Genomic DNA, 18,493 nt, shown 5'->3' with positions numbered 1-18,493 from the left:
TATGCCAACACCATCAACGTTAGACCTCGTTACCTAATTTTATGTATTTACTTTTTTTTAGCGAATAATAAAGATGCTTTGTGGCATATAATTCCCCTTTTAATTTCAAAATCTTATTGACATGGCTTTTCCTGTCAATTCTTACAAGATTCACATAAAAAACAAAAAACAAGGGCTGTGGTGTCTCAGTCTTTTCATACCTGGAATACTTTTTTCCAATCTCCTATCAATTTTTATGTTGAGAAATGTGACTTAAGTCAGACTTTTATAAAGATTTTACATATAGGCTTTGCTGAGTCTATTTTGATACGCGTGTAACGGTCCTGCCCACAGGGACTCGGCCCATTCCTGTCCCCGACGTTGGGGAAGGGCCTCACACGCACCTCAATCTGCGGGGCGAAGGGAACTACATTACCCAGAAGGTTGTGCGCGGACGCCCTGCCCTCTACTCCAATGACGGCCCCTAATTGGGATATTTCCGTGAATATTAAATAGGACGAGGCGGGACTTCCGGCGTCTTTCTAACGGCAGTCGTCTGGTTGCTTATTACCGCCGGTTGTGGGATCTGGGGCTCTGGATCATTGGGTCTCGCTGAAGTAACGGAACCCGGAAAGGTTCCGAGGGGGCACTGTCCACACTGCACAGGAGTGAGCGGGTTGCGGAATCTACTTCCGGGATTTTCACCTCAGGTGTCCGCCATTATCCCGCGTGTCTCCTGGCCCCACGGACCCCAGAGGGTCCTATGGCAACCGGCGCGCTGACGGACCGGCCCAGGTGACTTGCTCCCCAGATCCTGGGCTGATCGTCAGGCCCCCAGTGAGGGCTCCTGCTCAAGGCCCTGCGGGTCAGGACTCTGTTTCCAGAACAGGAGGTGTGCACGTGTGGTGGCCCCGCTGCTGACTGGCGATGTGATGAGTGCGGACAGTGTTAACAGCGGTGGACCCAGCGCGTGCAACGCCTTGGCGGTGCAGGTTAGTCCGGGAGCATTCGGGAAACCGGGGTGGGAGTCCTTTCTGCAGGGAGCAGAGAATTTAAGGAGGAGTCAACAGTCTGGGCCAATAGTGTGAAGATTCTGGGAGCCATGGAGAGTTGTGAATAAATCAGAAACACAGTCTGAGCTAGAGTTGGGAAAGTATTTCAAAGGCTGCTCAGACGAGAACAGACTAGGGAAGGCGATGAGGGTGGAAGCAGGGAGAGCCGACTGCGTTAGACTCGGAAGAATACGGTGGTTTCTGGACCAGAGTGGTGGCTGTGGAAGTTGTTGACCTGAAACAAATAGACTGCCCGCGATTTCTCCTGCAAGGATGGTTTTTGGGGGGGAATCATCAGGGAATATTGAAATTGGGATGTGCTGCCAGGGTTAGCGAACACTGTCATAGAAATTTTAAAAAGGAAGTTAGAAGGGCTGTAGTCAGTGAAGCGTCCTCGGCTTTCATTGGCCGAGTCCTTTCCAGGGAAGAGAGCCCTTCTTCCTTCGGGATTCCGCTATTGTCTGAGGTCAGTGAGGGCTCACCCTTCTGGCGTGCCAACTCTAATTGAGGTTTCTGTTCATTAATTTTTTACAAAGGAATGTAAGTAATTAGATTCCAACAAACCTGGAAGATAATTGGCAGGATTTCCTGGTGCAGTGACTGTGGCTCTGAGATCAAGGACAGAGTGAAAACAGTTAGGGTTTTCATTTGGCTGAGTGTTTGAAAGCCTTGAGATTGAGAAACTGATGTGGAAAGTCGGTTTCTGGGGGAGATTAAAAGGTGAATTTGGGACATGCTGTTTCTGAGATCCCAAAGTTGAGGTAACATATAGGCTGCTGGAATCCATAGTCTGGAATTGAGGCGGGGGGACGTCGCTGACTCAGTGATGTCCATGTGCTGACAGCCTAAGTCCTGGATTGGGGGGCCAAGTCTGGACCTCAAGTTGGGGGAAAGTCCTGTCACTTTTCTGTGAGCTGAAACCCTCTCATCTGTGAGATGAGAGAAGGGAGACCTGGGGCTGGAGGGCAGGGCCGAGTGGGTGGGACTTGCTGAGGCTGCCTGCAGATGGGAGGGTCCTGTGGTTCCAGGGCTTTCTGGGGAAGCAGGAGTGTAAGGAGTCGGGAGCCATGGCTGGGATGGAGATGGACAAGGAGGCGTGAGCTTGTGTAGATTCACTGCTCTGCACACCAAGCCGACTGTCCACTCCTTGTGGGGCCAGAAATGGGTCAGCCCCACTGGTGGGGCAGCCCAGGCCTGGTCACAGGCACGGGTGCCGCAGCTCCCCAGGAAACTGTAAGGTAAAGATGTAAAGATTTAAAACCCTGTGTAAGCAAGTAGTAATTGCTTAAAAGGACTATATATGTCTGTGTTATAATAACATATAGATGTTTAGCTTTTTCTTGGGCCCTTCACCTCAAAATCTGAACCCATTGGAGTTTTCTGGGAGTTGGGACTGTTTTTTGTTATTTACAACTAGCCCATTTTATACACAGCAGTTTATTATAACGAGGTGCCTTAGGGTCCGTCTCCTGTATATCCTCAGCTTGGGACTGGTCTCCAGAAAAATCAGGTGATTTGAAAGTTTAACTTTCATCACCATGAGGGGCCTCCCAAGAATCAGAGGGGAACTAGAAATTAGGTATAAAAGGTGCTGAACAGTGAAATTCAAAGAGCCTCTAAATTGGTGCACAGATTGAAATGATGGAGGTTCTGGGAGGGTGGCACGTACTGAAAGGGCCTGGAAACTGTCTGCTGCCCTCCACACCCCTACCTGGACCTAGGCCGCTCTTAGCCATTTGGCTGTATCCTGTAAGGTATCCAGTATAATAAATCAGAAAAAGTAAGAAAAGTATTTTCCTAATTTTTGTTGGTCCTTTTAGTAAATTATCAACACTGAGGTGAGATTCATAGGGAGGCCTGAATTTGTAGTCAGGTGGCACAGAAGTACTAGTAGCCTGGGGACCAGGGATCAAAACTGGTTCCTTAAAGGATGGCAGTCTTGTGGGACTGATTCCTCACACTTGGGACTCTCACGAATTTCAGTACTCTAGTAAGGAATAAACTATAGGGCACCCCAGTGGTGTCATAAAAGCAAAAAGTTGGTGGTTTAAAAGAGATATTTGGTCCCAGAATGCCTTGAAAAACATGTAAGAAAAAACTAATTTCAACAACATTTATGAAAATGTTAATCCTGTGTTCTGTAATTCCGTAGGTGAATCCTAGCATGGGAGACGCATTTTGAGGTGTACACAAAATTATGAGATGGGCGTCCTAAGTGTTGCCATTTCACACATGAAGACACTGAGTCTGAAGGAGGTTGAGCCTTTGTCCAGGGCCATAGAGTTGTCCAGGTATAGTGCTGAAGATAAAGGATCTGAGGTCAGCCAGAGGTCATTCATCTCCAATAAAAAGAAGAGAGGGAAAAGGTCAGCTTTAACATCCTCGTGATGATCACTTTGATCCCAGGTCTTCTTTCTTTGCACAGGTTGCCATGGTAGGAGCAACACCTGTGGTCCCTGTGCAGGTAAGGGGAAGAAGCCCCGGTTCCTACAGAAATGCCGTCCCTTCCCCTGGTCCTGGCACATGATCTGGAGACACTGTTGTCCTAGGTTCTGGGCCCTGGGGTCCCCTCAGGCCCAGGATCCTGGAGGTCAGAAGTGGTCCTGAGGTGTTTCCGTGTGTCTAGTGAAGAAGGTCAAATGGTGAGATGTCCCTGGGCACAGGGGCTGGCCTGTCCACATGTCTGGAGATGAGAGTGAGTTGGAAGAGCTCAGGGAGCAGCAGGACTCTGCTTCGTGGACTGATGAAAAGACTGAGGGCGGGACTCGCTCCTGGGACGGCAGCCTGGGGAGCTGGGGCTCTCCTGAGGGTGTGGGGGCCGTGCCGGGTTTGCAGCAGAGGGGGGAGTGGTCTGCCTCTGGGTCTGAAGAGGCTGCTCTGCCTGCCAAGGGGAGGAGATTGTGGGGGTGAGGGTGGAGCCAGGGAGACCCAGTGGAGGGACAGTCCTGGTGAAGGTCCACTGAGACTGGATCCCAGCAGTGGCTCTGTAGCAGGAGAGGAGGTTCGTTTCTGTCTCGTGTGTGAGTAAAGGTGACTTTCTGCTGTACAGGGTGAGGGACAGTGGCCTGACACGACCCCACGACGTGTGCCTTCAGGGGAGAGTGGAGATGCCGTTTCTGAGATGGGAAGCCAAAGTAGGAGTGGTTAACAGAAGTGCTAGCCAGAGTGCCGCATCGCCAGGCTGAGCGTGAGGTGTCGGGGGGCAAGTGGAAACACCTCTGGAGGTCAGGGAGGGCGGTCAGGCTTGAAGGTGCTCCTGAGCAGGTGGAGAGCACGTGGCCCAGGTCAGGTCTGAGCTCACAGGTCGTGGGGGCGATGGCATGAAGGTTGTGGGGGAGGAGGGTCTTCTCCGTGGACTGGCTCACTTGTTGGGCAGTGGGACAGGGGTGGGTGTCATCACTGACGGATGCGTAGGTACAGTGACCATGAGTGTGTGTGCTGGGGCTGTGAGGGCCTCAGGTGCATCCTGGTCGCGGCACAGGATCCTAAGGGGTGGAGAAGGAACTACTGAGAGGGACCCGGAGGTGAGGCCTGGGGCATTATCTCCCCTCCGCAGGCTCGGGTTTGTGGTAAGTGCTGCTGGAGCCTGAAGACTGTCAGACTGGCTGGCCTGTGCTGAGGGGGTGTGGGGAACACAGTGAGACGCCCGGGGCCTGGAGCAGAGGTGGCAGTGTTGGGGTGGGGGTGGGGGTCATGGTCTGCGGGTGCGGGAGGTGAGATCCTCCCCGCTGGGCCGTGGGGAGGGAGTGTGAGGATGACTCGGGGCCCTTGTGCTCAGGTTTCCTCCAGGAGGCTGAGTGCCAGTGTCATGGTTGGTGGCTCGGTCTGTGTGATCCCAGGAGAGCCGAGCGGAAGGAGAGTAACTGGGCGGGTGTGCGGCAGCCCAGAGCACCTGTGAGACCGCCCCTCCCTCTCTGGCTTAACTGAATGATCTGAAGATGGCGGTCTCTGTGGCATCAGTCTCCACTCTGAGGGGGGCCCTGGGTGGACACCCATGACCTGGGGTCCTGGTTCCAGAGGCTGCCGTGAACTCACCTGTCCCCCTCCTGACAGGGCCCTGTGACCTTTGAGGATGTGGCTGTGTCCTTCTCCCAGGAGGAGTGGGGGCTCCTTAGTGATGCTCAGAGGCTGCTGTACCACGACGTGATGCTGGACACCTTGTCCCTTCTAGCCTCCCTGGGTAAGGCCCCGCGTTCCCACGCCCTCCCCTGTGCTGGGCTCCGCCTTCTTTCTGCGTGACACCCCCGCCCCCCGCCTTCCCAGCCTGGACCGTGGGCGCTGCTGACTCCCTGATGTCCTGGCATTTGGCTGTTTCCCCATCCTGTGTGCGCGCCGTGTCCCCGGAAGCCGTTCGCAGAAGGCGCTGGGCTCCGAGGCTGGAAGCCTGCGCGTCCGCCTCCAGTTTGTCTCCCCGCTGCTGCCGCGCTGAGTGTGGAGACGTGGGGGGGGGGGGTCTGCATCACAGGCTCCGCCTCCTGTTCTGTGCCCTGCCTGCCCCCTGGGTCCCAGATACTTACCGCTGAGCATTTGTGGTCCACACACACTCTTGTTTTTCAGTATTCTCCCCACGGTTCCTACAGCAGTAAATATCTTTCCTCCAGTCTGTCATTGGTTGATTCCCTCTGGGCCAGTGTCTTTCTCATAGTGGCCCTGTTTTCCTGTGAGGACTTGGATCTGGTAGGTTCCACGGCCACCCATCCTGAGCTGAGGGGTGGAGGCAGCCCTGGGTGCCTGACGAGGCAGACACCTCTCTAGACACAGGAAGAGGGTTGACTGGATCCGGGGCTGTGAAGAGGAGCTGTAGGAAGGCGTGGCAGCATCCGTCAGCCTCATCCTACAAGCAGATGTCCTTTGCTCTCCCCTGATTTAGTGCCAAGACTCAACGATTGGCATACTTCATTTCTTTCTTCCTTTCCTCCTCATTTTGACAGTTTGCCCACTTTTCACTTCTGTGCTTTCTGACCCCTGTCTCCTTCCTCCCTTAGCGTCCTCCACATCTCTGTTTTGCCCTCTCTTCAGGGTTCTCCAACATGATGCGTTTCATCTATTGCACATGTCTGTGTGTGATGTTTTTTGAGAGGTGCGTGTTTACGTATGTGGTCCTCAAACACTGGGTCGCCAGGTAAGATTGCATTTTTGTGGAGGCCGACACACATTCTATGTGCACACACTTGTCACCACCAAACCCTGGTAAACACCACTGGCCAAGGAGTGGGTTGTTCCAGGCCTCTCCTCCTGGCAAGCACTGTATCCCGGTATCCAGGTTCTTGCTGGTCTGAGACATTTCCCATCCCGTGACCATCAGAAGGCAAGCACTGCACAGTGCCCTCCTGTGCTACTTGATCCTTCCTCCCTTGTGTCGAAAACAAGCCCACTGACCTATGTGTCATGCACAGAGTTGTAATGGGCTCCTGTTGCACCAACGTCTCCCTTCAGCTTTTCAGCACTTTTTGTGCTTTCAGGTTGTTGGCCTGGAGTACACGCTGAGGTGGTCACTTCTGAGCAAGGTGTTTCTGTAGAACAAGTGGCACAAGCCAGGAGTCCAAAGCCAGACCCATCCACCCTGAAGACTCGTACGTCCGATACGTGTGTCCTGGTAGAGACAGATGTTTCATACCTGGCCGAGCACCAAGGAGTCCCTCCTGGTCTGGAGCCACCCTCTCCTGGGGCCTCTGGGGAAATGTTCAGTTCTTACCTAGAGCAGCAGCAGAAGCAGCCCAGGGGAGAGAAACACCTCACAGGGGAGGAGAGCAGAGCCTTGCTCGTGACCAGCTGCAGAGCGCGTGTATCCGACAGCATGTTCACATGCAGGGAGGGCGAGAAGGATTTCCTAGGCACCCTGGACTTTCTCCAGCACCAGCCCTGCCACAGTGGAGAGCACCCACGTCGAAGCAGGAAGAGCAGGGAGGTCTCCCACCCTGAGCAAGGGCATTACAAGTGCAGCGACTGTGGCAGAGCCTTCAATAAAAAGTATAAATTTACGGAGCACCTGAGAGTTCACACTGGAGAAAAACCTTATGAGTGCAGTGACTGCGGGAAGTTCTTCAGACTCAGGGGGGGTCTTACTCATCATCGGAGAGTTCACACAGGGGATAAGCCTTTTGACTGTAGTAAATGTGGGAAAGTCTTCCTGTACAAATGTAAACTTGTTGAGCACCAAAGAGTCCACACTGGAGAAAGACCCTATGAGTGTAACGAATGTGGGAGAGCCTATGCCCGCAAGGATTCACTGGTTCAGCACCAAAAAGTCCACACTGGAGAGAAACCTCATACCTGCAGTGAATGTGGGAAGCCCTTCCTTTACAGAAATAAACTTCTCGTGCACCAGAGGATCCACACTGGAGAAAAGCCTTTTAAGTGTAAGGAATGTGGGAAGTCCTTCAGTTACAAAACAAGTCTCATTGTCCACCAGAGAACCCACACTGGAGAACGGCCTTACGTGTGCAGTGAGTGTGGGAAAGCCTATGTCAACAAGAAAAGTCTTGTTGTCCACCAGAGAATTCATACTGGAGAGAGGGCTTACGAGTGTAGCAAATGTGGGAACTTCTTTACAAGCAACTTTGCCTTCAATAAACACCAGAACGTTCATGCTGCACGAAGGCGTTACGAGTGCAGTGAGTGTGGGAAAGCTTTCAAGAGGAAAATCAGACTTATTGAGCACCGCAGGATCCACACTGGAGAAAGGCCCTACGAGTGCAACGAATGTGGGAAAGCCTTCAAGCTCAAGAATACCCTTGTTGGCCACCAGAATGTCCACACTGGAGCAAAGCCTTTCCAGTGCGGTGAGTGTGGGAAGCCCTACAGCAACAAAACGAGCCTTGTTGTCCACCAGAGAATTCACACTGGAGTAAAGCCTTTCCAGTGCGGTGAGTGTGGGAAGCCCTACAGCTACAGGACGAGTCTGATTGTCCACCAGAGGATCCACACTGCAGGAAAGTCTTCCGAGTGCGGTTCTTTGTAGGCAGCTCCTAAGTGCATGATAAACAAGGGATTTCACACTGGGGAGATGCCTTCTGGACTGAGCTTTCCTGCGCTTGAGTTAATACCTAGCAGCACAGTCCCTGGGTCGTAGAGTAGGTGCCTGTTCCCCTTCTGTGGGGCCCGTCACACATTCCTAAAGTGGCAGTGTCCTTGTACAGTCTCACCAGAACAGCCAGAGCCTGAGTTCCCGTGCTTGACGTTCTCACCAGCACTTGGTGTGGTTAGGCTTTCTAACATCAGTGACATCATAGGTGTACGGTGGTAGCAAGTGATTTAAATTTGCATTTCTCTAACGAGATGGTATTGAGTGGTCTTCCCTGTGTTAATTCCCAACCATGTATCATTTTTGAAATGTCTGTTCATATCCTTTCTTGTGTTAATTACTGACTTTTGACATTTCTTCATGGATTATTCATCAAGGTTCTCTAATGGAAATATTTACCAATACATTCTTCCAGAATTGGGTTTGCCGTTTCAGTCGATTTTCTAGGAAAATATTTTTAATTTCAGTGTAGTCTAATTTGTCCATTTATTCTTCTGCTGATGATTCTTTTGGTGTTGTAAATAAGCAGCATTTTCCAAATATAAAGACACTGTTTCCTATGTTTCCTTCTGTAACTTGTATGGTTTAGGGTTTTTATTGATGTAAATGAATCATTTTCAGTTAATTTTAGAAGTTATTTTTTAAAAATATGGATACCCATTTATCGCAGTGATAGTGATTTAAAAGATTATACCTTTTCCCCTGAATTGCTCTAGTATCTTCATTGAAGGTCCATCAATTTAGGTATATGTTTATTTCTGGACTTTCTCTTCTGTTGCCTTTACCTACTGTGTTTATACCAGTGTTTTGATGTGCTGAGTAATTTGTTTTATATATGTCTTGAAATCAAAGTCATATACTCCGATTTTCTTTACTTTTCAAAGGCATTGTAGCCATTCTTGTTTCTTAGCCTTTCCATGTGAATTTTAGAGTCCAGTTTTCAGTTTGTACATCACAAAAAAATCTTCCTAGCAGCTTGATTGGGATTGCATTTAATCTTTAGTTTAGAAAGAAATACTGAGTGTCCCAGTCAATGAACATGATCTATTTCCTTTTATTTAGATCTGATTTAATTTTTCTTAGTAATGTTTTTTTAGATTTCTATTCACAGGTCTTGCATATGTATTTTCTACAACTGATGATTCTGTGAATAGGAATTTTAAACACTTTTTTTAATTTGTGAGTTGTTCAGTGCTAGGACTCTGAGCTATCAAAGTAAGGATAGACGTGATCCTTCTTAATCTTATAAGTGACATCTACAGAGAGCTGTTAGAAGTACTGTACCTTTGAACCATTATTAAAATACTTGCATTAGGATAAAATAAAAGGAGGACAGCTGCCCATTGCTCTCTTACACACTGCTGTCCTGGAGCTCCAGTTTCATTCAGTGATGCAAAATGACGAATATGCCGCAGTGGGAAAGGAAGAAATAAATCACCAAACTTACATCCTCATTTGTCATCTTCACTGAGTCCAAATGTGGACACTCAATTTAGTGCCTGAATCCATCATAAACTCCTAATTTTTTCATCACCCATATGCTGCCCTTCTTGCTTCCTTAGGACCCTTTCCCTTCTGTTAAACTATGCACTCAACATCATAGATGAGCTGCTCATTGTATTGTTCTAGCAAATACAGAGTAAGTTCCAGGAGGGAAATGTGTGTTTATATGTTGTGCACTGGTAGAGTCCATAATCCCAGAAAAAAGCCTGAAATACATATGGTACATATTGATGTCTAAAAATACGGGACAAACTATCAGCACAAATGTAACGTTCATTTGCGCATCTGTGAATATACTTCCTACACCTCTTCACACTGTCTTATTTCACTACCCTCAATGCTCTTCAGTTATGGGAAGAAACCATATTTTGCAAAAAGTGTTTAAATCAACTAAAAGGCTCCAACACCATTTTATTGGCTTCCTTCTCTTATTAGATCTCAGATTTTTTTCCTCACATTCCATCAGAATTTTGATTGTTTATTTCAAAAACCAGTTTTCCTGCATCAATGTGTGCCACTCCTGATGGGTATCTGTCTTATGAAGCATTTTTGATAGCTGTTGGTAGGTACACAGTCCCATGTTTTTCAGAGTTCATCTCCACTCCCCATGCAGACACTGTCAGTGCGCTTACAGGTGAAGTGTTAATCAGTTCCCCATGAACAGATGACATCATGGACTTACAAACCTTCATCACAGGCTTATATGTCACCCCTATTGCTCCCTTTCAGAGATGCTGCCATGGCAGTCCTTGTTCTGGGAGCAAATACACATTTGGTAAGTATCTCTTCAGCAATCTGATTGTTTGGAAATATTTATCTCAGGAAACCAAAGATTAACTGTTTTAAAACTAAATTTGGCTTCCTGAGGTTGGGACAATAGAAATAAAACCTTAGATAGATTAGATATACAGAAACAGAGATTTAGACAGACAGATAAGAAGAAACCCATAAAAACAGGAAAGGTTTGCTGAGGAAAGCAGAGGCATGTTGCCTGTCATCAGCCTGCTCCAGGAGTACCTGGCATCTCCCCTCTTTGCCTTGGAACTGGACTCACTGGATTCTCAGTAACCACACTGACTATAAAAGGGCTCACCCTCAAGGCTTCAAGCTAAGGTAGGTTGTGAGTAGTCAGATGAAGATGAGCTCCCACTCTGAATGGAAGCCTGGTGTCTGTGTGACGTCTGTTGATCAGGGACATGTTCCATGGAGCCTTTAATGGAGTCTCTACATTTCCATCCTTGGTGGAAGGCTGTTCATGGCACCTCACGTTCCTGGGTGTTCTCTTTATCGTACAAATCGACACACTGCCCTCCTGGGGCCTTGGCTTCCATTCCTATAAAAATGGATCCATTCTCCTCTCTTCTAACAGTCTATCACCTACTGATACATCTATCTGTGTCTTTTTATCTGTCATCTTTGCTTTACTGTAATTTCACCTCAACTGCATGTCCCGTTTATAATTTTTTTTAAACAGAAAATAAAAATTTGGACGAGAGACTCTCTTAGAAGAACAGACCCACCCTACATTCAATGAGAATTTAATTTAGACCCTTCCTGTGTCTACACAGACGCTTTGGGAAGTTACCAGTCATTGTCGGTGAGTCACTGCAGGTTGTCAGGAGTGGAGTGACCTGCAGCCTCAGCACTGCCATGGTTGCAGACACTCAGGTTTATGCAAACTTCCAGATTCCCACAGTCATTCTATTGACATTTGTTTTTGTTATTTAACCTCATCTTGAGTCTTCTCAAGATTCCTGGTTCATTCCTTTGTCCATTTCACTTCATTTTTTGATTTTTTAACCTACTTTCATTACACTGGTGGTATTTTTTACTTCCACTTTAAATAGTATAAGACTCATAATGTTTACTATTAATATTTTGGAAGGATCCATTTGTGTATAAAGTTAAATTCAATAAGGACATCAGTACACCACACTCCTCCCGCACACAGTCTGCAATCCAGGGAATGAACACTGTTCACAAATGGTGAGGATCCCTCCAGAGAGAAGTGACAATTTCTTCCAAATCCACACAAATGCTCAGTAAGATCTCTCTTCTCTTAATCCCAAATTAACTACTCTAAAGTGTACAACTTCTAGATTTGAATGAAAGATGCTGTTGGTGTAAAGGGGGTGATTCAAAAAATGGGATAAGTTTAAAGAAAACTATGTAAACCTGTACATATTCTGCACTCAAGAAAGGTTTAAATATCCCCTGCTTTTAACACCACCTTACATGAGCCTCAATATCTAAATTGTGTTTAATTAGTTACGGTTTGTGATTGGAAAGAAAAAATAGAAATTCAGCATCAGAGAATTATGACCCACAATATATTTTGGGAAATTAACATATCTTAGTGTTGAGAACCAATGGGAGAGTGTTTTCAGTTTCACTGGTATTTCTATCATTTGTGAAAGATGTCTGATGCACACATGAATGTCTGTTAAGTACTGCCTATCCATGTACGTGCCCAGCATCTTTTTGGGTCCTTCAGAAATGTAATTACTATTGTTACTCAAGTTATTGGTAATAGATTCCTGTTCTATGTTCTGTAAATAAAAATGGAGGGCTAATTTTAATTTGTTTAATATAATTTATGAGTATTATTACAAAAATAATCTATGAATATTATTAGGAAATAAAATGGCCTCTAGTTTGGATCACGTGGAGCGGTGATTTCCTCAATCCAAAGTCATGAAAGCATGCTCCAACATACTTACTTAGAGACTTATCATTCTTTACATTTGAGATCTAGGGTGTCATTTACTTCTAATTGTGAAGGCCGAGTTTACTTCTATTTTATTGAATCTCTGTTTTATGGTACAAATATTTAAATATCACGTAATAAAGGATTTCTCAAGATGTTGATAATTTATCTTTACCAGGAAAACTATATCCATTGACGTGTGTGTGATTTGTTTTAGATGCTCCCTGTTCTGTGCCACTGAGTAGTGTGTTTTTTATTTTCAGTATAAAGGAGTAACTAACACCCATTGCTTTTGAGATTTCTGGTTTTAAAATTCTGACTATTTTATATTTACTTGGGAAATGTTAGAAATATTACATGTTTCTAACTTTAAACGTTGGAAATATTTCCCAAAATAAGTATTATCAAAATATGAGTATTGGGATTACGTTAAAGAAGAAACTTTGATTGTAAAAACTGTTTGCCATGTTTGCTTGGGCTACAGTTTGTCTCTGCTGTTATTTTTGATCTTCGTATTTTAATAGAGTTTTAAAGTTTGCTTGTTTTTTAAGTTACCTAATTTTAGTGTTACTTTGCCAAATGTTAATAGGATTATTATTTTTTTAAATGTCTCAGTATTGATGCAATTGCCAAAATGTGATATGGAAAACACTTTAAAGTACCTTTGGAGAAATGTTTGCACCGTATAGATCCCTTGGATTTTTTAATTGAAATATTTCTTGTGAAAAGAAGTGGTTCACATGCAGTGGTAAGAGAACACAGAGAGATGCTGTGTGTAGTTTGCCCAGTGCTCCCAAGGGTGACACTTCGCAGGACTATGTTATGACACAACTAAGAATGATATTGGCGTTGACCCTGCCACCTGATCTTACTCAGATCGCCCTGTTTGCTCCTGTGCTCAGATGTGTGTGTTTATCCCTCTGGGTCTTAAAGCCACTTTATTTGTCCTGGGACCTCATCAAGGGTACACACACTTTCTTCCATTTTTGTTTTGATTTTATGGATTTTAAAATTCCATTTTGATTGAACATTGTTTAAACATTATGGAAAATACTTAAATTGGTACAGAGTAAAAACTATAGCACAGGAAAATGTCCTCATGTTCGTTCCTGTCCTTCCAAACTATTAAATCTCTGTCCCTAAATTTTACTCTTCTACTTGACTCAAAACAGTATATTTTGTATACTCTTCTGGACTATAGTTTTTCACTTAAGAAATACTGTGGTAAGGGAGCCCTTGACACTGTTGGTGGAATGTAAATTGGTGCAGCCACTGTGGAACACAGTATGGCAGTTTCTCAAAAAGCTAAAAATAGAACTACCATATGACCCAGCAATCCCACCCCTGGACATGTATCTGGAAAGAACACAAACACTAGTTCAAAAAGATACAGGAACCCTAATATTCATAGCATCATCATTTACAATTGTCAAGATACGGAAGCAGCCTGAGTGTCTATCAACAAATGAATGGATAAAGATGTTTTTATATACAATGGAATACTACTCAGCCATAAAAAACAATGACATTTTGCCGTTTGCAACAAGGATAGACTGGGAGGGTATTATGCTAAGTGAAATAAGTTATACAGAGAAAGGCATACTGTATGATATCACTTATATGCAATCTAAAAAATAAAACTAACAAATATAACAAAAAAACCAAAAGTCTCACAGATACAGAGAACAAACTAGTGATTACCAGAGGTGAGAAGGCAAGATGGGGTGGGAGATTAAGAGGTACAAACTGCTGTGTATAAAATAAATAAGCTACACAAGGATACGTGTGCAGCACAGGGAATACAGCCAGCATTTTATACTAAATGTAACTGGAATACAACCTTTAAAAATTGTGAATCACTATGTTGTACACTTGAAACATATAAGATTGTACATCAAAGATAAATAGATATCTCTCAGCCTGCCCCCAAGCTCTGCCAGTGAACTTGCTTTTTTATTACTGCACAGTGGGTACAGGGGTCTCCTCCTGCACCGTCTGTCTCCTTAGTGGATTCCAGGTCATTAAGCTGAGTGCTAGTATTTGTAGCTGGGTGTAACTCAAGATTAAGTCCCAAAGTTCATTGGCTTCTGTTGTTTCTTGTGCTGGATCCTACATTTCTTGACAGATGTACGTGTTCCTATAATTGTGAGTGGTCTGCTGAATTGCAAAACCTTAGTGTAAAAATTGATGATGGATTCGGCAGCTGGAACGGGACGGGAAGACTGCACATGACGTGCAGTCCTATGTCGTTCCCAGACTGCTGGTCTGAGCTTCAGGTTTGGGCCGGTAGCTGCATGATCTCTGTCCTGCACAAACACAAGCTGCAAAGCCAACGGAGCTGCAGCAACAGCGGCGCCCTGGGCCTCCCGGGAGCCCAGAGCCACACACGCGCCGCTGTTTCGCTGAGCTCCTTCGGTGCTTTCTGTCCAACCTGTGCTGTTCTGACTGTCGCGATGACTCTGGCTGCAAAGCCAGGCCAAGGAACAGTGAACAGCTCTGAGCTCATTACAGCTCTGTGCTCATGCCTCATGCTTTCTAGCATTCGGCCCCTTTGTGCGCAGAGTGAGTTCCGCTTTGTCTGTGCACGTGGAGAAACTGTCTTCCTGATGCAATTGTAGTCTGTTTGTTTTCTTTCTGGCACGCAGTCATTTCAACATTTGTTAATATTTGGTTAACTATTACATGCCACGGATTGTTGATGCCATGGAAAATCAGGCCAGTGGTGTCCCTGACCACATGAATCTTTACCAAAGAGCTAAAAATGAACATATTTTCTTAATTATGTGAAGAATATACAATCCAACTATGTGGGGCTGACAAGCGGAGAAGTTCAGGGGATTCTGAAATACTGTAATAGAATGAAAATTCTAAGTTTAGGGAATTAGGAGACATCTGTCACTTTAAGTCTTATGAAGATACATGGAGATTTTTTCATATATATGTATATGTAATAGAAAAGAACAAATCTGTCTCCATATTAGATCTGTTCCTGTGGATTTAGCCCTGTGCTCTATTTTCTAGACTTTGTTTTGCTGGTTCTGCATCTTTTGTAAAAGAATGTTGTCTACAGCCTGAAATGTACAGGAGACCCCATTCTCAAGGCTCTGATGTTTGAGGATATTAACACTTTTCCACACATATAAAGTTAAGTTGCAGAATAGAAAATAATGTTTTTGTTGGAGGTTTTACAGGGACACCATGACCTGACCCACATGGGTAGTTGCAATAACAAAGGATTCCAAGAACAAAGAATTACAACACCAAGAAGTTTGCAACAGCCAAGAACACCCTCTCCCCTTTTTAGTATAAAAGGAGCCTAAATTCTGACTTGGTGAAGAGTGTTCTCCAGGACATGAGACTGCCATCTTCTCAGTCTACGGCTTCCCAAATAAAATCACTATGCCTTGCGTCTCCTGATTTACTGGTCTGTTGTGTAGTGAGCAGAACAAGTTTGGACTAGGTAATGTGTGTGTGTGTGTGTATTACTAAGCCATAAAAAAGAACGAAATAATGCCATTTGCAGCAACATGGATGGACCTGGAGATCATCATTCTAAGTGAAATAAGCCAGAAAGAGAAAGCAAAATACCATATGATACCACTCATAGGCTGAATAGAAAGAAAGGAAGGAAGGAAGGAAAGAAAGAAAGAAAGAAAGAAAGAAAGAAAGAAAGAAAGAAAGAAAGAAAGAAGGAAAAAAATAGGACATGAATGAATTCATCTACAAAGCAAACAGATTCACAGACATAGTAAACAATCTTACGGTTACTGGGGGAAAGCGGGTGGGAAGGGATAAATCTGGGTGTTTGAAATTTGCAAATGTTAACCACTATATATAAAAATAGATTTAAAAATTTCTTCTGTATAGCACAAGGAACTATACTTGAATATCTCGTAATAACCTTTAATGAAAAAGAATGTGAAAATCAATATATGTACGTATTGCATGACTGGGACACTGCGATACACCAGAGATTGACACATTGTAAGGAGCTATACTTCAACTAAAAAAAAAATATATATATATATATATTTTAATATATAATTAAATAAAAATATAATTTAATGAAAATTATACATTTTAATTGAAGTAAGTATAGTCAAAATACATGGACAAAAGTCTTCTCGAGCAACAGAATGCAAAGAAACAATAAGGAAGGGACTAAAAATAACTGTGTGTATGCACAGTTGTGGCAAATTATGAAGAAGATACAGAAATTCCAAAAACCACGTGTGGCCGGTGAGGCTGGGGCACAGCAAAGGGGTCAGGGCAGGAGATGAGGCCGCCCGGACGCGGGCGCCAGGGGAGCAGGGGCTCCAGGCCACAGCAGGGAATACGGCTTCCACCCTAAGTCGGGGCTGCCCAGCTAACCCTAGTGACGTCAAAGACTTCCCATTCTGTATGGCTTCCTCTTCTGGTTTATTTTCTATTCCTGGTTAGTCATTTTTCTTTTCTTTTCTTTTCTTTACTTTTTAACATTTTTTATTGATTTACAATCATTCTACAATGTTGTGTCAAATTCCAGTGTCCAGCACAATCCCTCAGTCATCCATGGACATATACACACTCATTGTCACATTTTTTTCTCTGCGAGCCATCACAACATTTTGCGTATATTTCCCTGTGCTATACAGTGTAACCTCGTTCATCCATTCCACAATCTTAAAATCCCAGTCCATCCCCCTAGTCATTTTTCTTTTAAATTGCATCTGGTGACAGTGTGTTGACGACAGATGGGAAGGAGTGGGCCGGGTGGGGGCGGCCAGGTCCTTCCCCGGAGGCAGCTGGGGGAGGGTCGAGGCGGGGATGTGCCCTGACGCGAGGAACGTGGTTGTAACGCGCTCCCTCTTGTGGCCACGTAGCGAATAGACTGAAGAGACTAGACCTGGACCATCCAAGGGCGAGAGGCTGAGGGCTGGGCTGATGAAATAAAATTTATTTTTGAAGGCAGGACGAGAACATGTAAGCATAAATTCTGTGTGTCTCTTTGGGCCTCGTCTGTCCCTAGTTAGTGTGCGTCTGCATTAACCAGACCCCTTCAAAGATGAGATGTCTGCTCCACCCTGGAGATAAACGTTTTTCCCTTTCTTCTGACACTAGCAAAGTAACTTCTTAAAGGATTAGCATTTTCCCCCCAACTCCGCAGAGGGTCACGGTGACTTTCTGCTTGCTTTGTACCTGCTTACCTGGAGTATGTATCCTTGGTGAACATTCTGTAAAATGTCTGTACGTCATTTTGATGTACGATCCTTTGTCTCATAAGTGTACATGGCTATGCTTTCCACTTCTGAGAGGCGGAACAGTTCTCAGAGCGTCTGACAGTTGTCTCCTGGCTTATAATCCTCAGTGTGGCTTGAGCAGAATTCTCCTTTTTCCTCAACTTGATTGTGAACTGACGTTTCGTTGGCAGGACTGAGGGTTCTGGCAGCGGACGGGTGAACAGGGGTTTGATTCTGGTATAATTGAGCAGAGGACAGACAGACAGTGACTAGGCTGCAGCACAGGGTCCCTTTCTGGTCAAATACATCCTTTCACTCCCCATTCTCTCCCTCGTCTTATACGGGGGTCACTCCACCTGAGTCAGGAGATGGAGGTGCTGAGTTTCACTGAATCTCATCCCGTTGCCTTTCTTCCTGTTCAACACGCGACCCACCCTCCCGCCAACCCCAAGCCCACCCAGCCCCTCCCACACCCAGCCCCACCCCTCCGCCCTCTGCCAGCCAGATCTTCACACCCAGAGACGCGGAACGTTATAACTCAGGCATCACCCCCAGTTTCCACATTGAGTCTCTCAAATGACGTGCTTTCTCAGCATAAATAAGCATCACTCTTTCCCCTTGTCCCCAGATGGTCTTAGTTTCAGCCCTCTGACTTCTTAGCTGGACTAGAAACCCCTCCTTTGGGGTCCTGGGGTGCCCTGTGACTCAGCAGCCCTGGACTGGCGCAGGAGCAGAGAATATGAGCCTTGTTCTCTGCTTCACTTACAATCCCAAATCCTAGAAAATTAGAAAGTGTTACCAAGTTTGTGTCACAGCCACCTGGGACAAAAGCTGAGCAGAACGTCCGTGAGCCTACCTACGTGCGCCCGCTTAGTGCGATCCCTGCTGCATCTCACTGCAGAGTGTTGGTGTGTCTCATTGTTGGAAAGGCGGAGCTGGATGAGAATTCCATCAAGGGCTACGTCAGCAGGCACATGTTATCCGATCACGTTGTTAACTGCATCACTGC

At 45.6% G+C, this 18,493-nt stretch overlaps 1 protein-coding gene across 4 annotated transcripts; it reads left to right on the top strand.

Annotated features, from left to right (window-relative positions):
• The first annotated feature begins 506 nt into the window (after positions 1–506).
• On the top strand, positions 507–18,484 carry LOC107032871 (uncharacterized). Of its 4 annotated transcripts, none has more exons than XR_012075373.1 (5): positions 507–971; positions 3,457–3,495; positions 5,085–5,211; positions 6,494–10,333; positions 18,386–18,484. XR_012075373.1 is itself a non-coding variant. In XM_072966479.1 (5 exons), the coding sequence occupies exons 3-5, from the start codon at positions 3,463–3,465 to the stop codon at positions 7,990–7,992; spliced, it is 1,659 nt and encodes a 552-aa protein (XP_072822580.1). In that variant the 5' UTR covers positions 507–971; positions 3,184–3,322; positions 3,457–3,462; the 3' UTR covers positions 7,993–12,453. The 4 variants fall into 4 exon arrangements, 2 of the variants coding, with proteins under 2 accessions (XP_072822580.1, XP_031537517.1); XR_012075372.1 differs by lacking the exon at positions 18,386–18,484 and adding an exon at positions 11,033–12,453; XM_072966479.1 differs by lacking the exon at positions 18,386–18,484 and adding an exon at positions 3,184–3,322 and having other exon boundaries at positions 6,494–12,453.
• Positions 18,485–18,493: the final 9 nt, after the last annotated feature.

The sequence above is a fragment of the Vicugna pacos genome, chromosome 9, assembly GCF_048564905.1.
Source record: "Vicugna pacos chromosome 9, VicPac4, whole genome shotgun sequence".
NCBI lineage: Eukaryota > Metazoa > Chordata > Mammalia > Artiodactyla > Camelidae > Vicugna > Vicugna pacos.
This window is presented reverse-complemented; position numbering and strand designations above follow the sequence as displayed.